General features: G+C 49.7%; 1 protein-coding gene across 1 annotated transcript in view; it reads right to left on the reverse strand.

Annotated features, from left to right (window-relative positions):
• Positions 1-518: 518 nt before the first annotated feature.
• Positions 519-3,417, reverse strand: part of FAM222B (family with sequence similarity 222 member B) — a 92,739-nt gene continuing 89,840 nt past the window's right edge. Inside the window, exon 5 of the mRNA XM_006165465.3 lies at positions 519-3,400. Within this exon, the coding sequence (XP_006165527.1) occupies positions 2,795-3,400 (606 nt within the window). The 3' untranslated portion in view covers positions 519-2,794. The remainder of the gene's footprint in view (positions 3,401-3,417) is intronic.

A 3,417-nucleotide genomic window follows, 5' to 3' on the forward strand; every position in this document is an offset into this window, starting at 1 on the left:
CCTCCTGCACTCTGAAGAGGGAAAGCTGGCTAACACTCAACATATGGCGAAATTCCAGTCACTAGGAGGAGCCTGTTTTCATGCTGCAGATTCCAGCGCCTAACACCTCCACCTGTCAGCAGCCCTCAGAAACCCGACCTGGAGGTAGGAGAAGGGGTGGGAGGGAGGCTGAAAGTTTGAGGTTGGCTTACTGGCAGACCAGATCCCCATTCCCTGATGACTGATGGACCTTGGAGTGAAAGTGGCATGACCCTTTGGACTTCCAGTGAGGGCGGCAGACCATACTTACACATCAAATTGCACACTAAGCCCCGAGCCCTGTAGGGAGGGTCACCCAGCTGGGTTCTCCCAAGGGCGCCTACAGTCACCACAGCCCCTGGTCTGGGAATGGTGGGATGAACTATAGGGACCCTCTTAAAATTGAGGAATTACTCACCTCCCTCTTCATTAAGATGTTAGAAACTGATGTAAGAAAAATTCACAGCATTAAACGAATAGAACGAGGTCAAAAGGTGAGGGATTTTTTTTTTTTTTTTACTGGTTTATAATAATCTTAAAAACCCCATCACACCATAAACCACCACAGGTGACGAGGTGAGAGAGATGGAGCGTGAATCTACAGTATATGGATAAAGAGGGGAGTCCAGGGAGCCCCTAGGGACAGTGTGGGGTGGAGGCAGGGAGTGTGAAGAGGAGGCCCTGGCTTGGACCCTTATTGCTGGTTGGGGCTTGGCTGGCAGAGCAGGAGAGGGACTCAGGTTGAACTAGGAAACATCTCACACCAAAGGCAAGGGCAGTTGAGGTGGGGGTAGGAGGGTCACAGTACATTTTCCATGCAGACTAGGGGTGGGAGTGAGAGCTTCAGAGACTTACACCCCTACACAGGAAGAGCTGGGTTTGAGGTGGTTTCATTTAAGAGTCCCCAAGCTGGTGACTGGTCCAATTCCCTAAAATGGCAGCTCACCTCTTAGGGACAGGCAAGGGGGGTGGGGAGTGGGGTTACAGCAAGACTATCTGGTTTGGAGATCAAGCAAAGGATAAGGGAGACAGCGGTGTTCTTTAAATCTGACTCAGAAAAGCAGATACTGAAAAGGGGCCCTGGGTGAGATGGTGGCCGACACCATGGGGGAAGGCATTACACCAGAAGCTGCAGGTGCTTCTGAGGACTCAAGGACAAGGAGGTACCAGTGTTCACAGACAGCAGGAAAACAACGGGGAACAATAAATTAGGACTTCATGTAGCTATCTTTTGGCATAACACAATCAGGCATTTTTTTCTTTTTCTTTTTTTTTTTTTTAAATATAAGGCAACTTGCCAACACATAATTTAAGAACTGGTTTTCAGTCACATTGCTTCAGATCACTAGAGAATTTCTGGCTAAAGAACAAGCAGATAGTAAACACAACCCAAAATCTTAAAATAAGATCATCAGCTCACATTCCCCAGAGAGGAGAGGAAAGGTAATGGCTTACCTGTTTTTAAAAAAAAAAAAAAAAAAAAAAAAAAGCCCAGTTGTGCATCTTTAACAGAAGGGTGCAAAAAGTTTTAACAAAACAGTCTAAGTTACAGAAAAGCGTTCAATTTCTAGCGGACTAATGGTCACTTGGGAGTGAGACACAGTGGGCATGGGGGAGGGTGGATGGGTGTGTGCTAAGAACAGGCAGGGTAGGAGGGGCTGTTTCCCATGAAGGCCCATCTCCAGCTGTTAGAATCATGCTCATTTGGTAAAGGAAGAATTCAAAGAGCTTAAGGCTTTGTGTTTTTTCCTTTCTTCATTAAACTGAAGGGCTGCAAAAGGGAGCGACTAGAGGGCGAATGTACCTGTGGGGCCACTCACACACAAGGCTACTCACACCCACACCACATTCATACAGAAACGACGTTTAAAACTTACAGTGTAGAGCAATATTCTTAGCCAGTGTAGAGAGAACCAAATGCATTTTAACATTTTTTTTTTTTTTGGTGTTTTAAATTCCAAACTCCAATGTGATCATCCCTTACCTAACTCAAGTAAGGTAGTCTGTTTGTTTTGCCTGGTTCTTTTGTGTGTGTGTAGGGGGAGGGGAGCAGGAAGTAGAGATGAGGGCAGCAGGTAACTCAGGGCAGAGCCAACAGTGAGAAAGGGATCTGGGTCTAATATGCTGGATGGCCACTGCGTTTCTCTAAGCCCAGAAATGGGAGTCAGAAAGCAGGACAGATGAGAAGGACAGACGTTTTTCCCATGTCTCAAGGCTACGGCCACTTCCTTGCAGGAGGCCCTGAGGCTGTGTGGCAAGGACAAAGGCCAGTGGCTCTGGGATAGATATAGATGCAAAACAAAGCCTTGAGGAATGAAAAAGTTCAGAGATGAAGTCTGGGTCAGTTCTGATCTGAGGTCTTTGGAATGAATAAGGAATTAGCTTCCAGAGCACTTGGGAAGTCTAGCTAAGAGAGACAGAAAAAAAGAAATGCCCACCTAGGGCCCACCTCAGTTCACACCTCACTAAGGGACAGGAGGTTCAAGAAAAGATGGGAAGAGACTGGCTGGCAATGGTCATGTGGAGACAGACTGGCAGGTGGCAGAGAGAAAAGCCTGGGGTTGGAATTAGGATCTAATACAAAACCAAAAGTTGCTGGTGGGGAAGATGAGAGGCCCCCTCTGTCCCCAATTTAGATCTCGCCAAATCCCCTTAGATATCTACGAATGATCACATTGGAGCGGTGAAACTTGGAAACTATCCAGTCACTTAGAAGTAAGACTAAACCTAGGAGGGTGATGTATGCTGTGTTGCTCGTGGAGGGCACCAGGCCTACCTATCTATACCCTGGATGCTGAATATGAAGACTTCGACTATCTGTGGGGTCTGGGGCTCGGCTGCCAGGGGCTCGGTGGGCCTTGCTCAGCATAGCCAGGCTCTGTTCTCGAAAGCAGGCCTGCTGGAAATCCCCACTTAGATAATCCACTGTCTGCATCAAGCTGTTTTGGCTTGCCACTGGACCGCCCCCGGTCCCTGCTCGGTAGTGGGCCCCAGAAGCTGCGGCACAGTCGAGGGGTGCACCTGCAGGCTGCCCACCATGGAACGGCATGGCGAGGTCCTGAGACCCCGAGCTGTCGCTATTGGGAGTGGGGAGAATGTTGTTCCACAGGGGTTGGAAGTAGTGACCATTGGGATAGGCCAGTGGGGCTGCCAGGCCGTTGACTGGTGGGGATGGGGTCGGCTTCTCCAGGGGTGGCTTCAGATGGAAGGACTGTGCCAGGCAGAGTTCCTGCGGGTAGGCAGGAGCCTTGCCCACAAAGCCAGGCCCTGCCAACTCACGTCCTGCTCCATGCTTGCCTGTCAGGCCAGGGGCTGGCGTCCCACCAGCCTCGCTGCACATCTGTTGTAGGTGGGCCAGCTGGTGCTGGTTCCAGGCGACTGGCTTGAGGTCGCTAGGGT

This window comes from Tupaia chinensis, unplaced genomic scaffold (assembly GCF_000334495.1).
Source record: "Tupaia chinensis unplaced genomic scaffold, TupChi_1.0 Scaffold143921_1, whole genome shotgun sequence".
Lineage (NCBI taxonomy): Eukaryota > Metazoa > Chordata > Mammalia > Scandentia > Tupaiidae > Tupaia > Tupaia belangeri.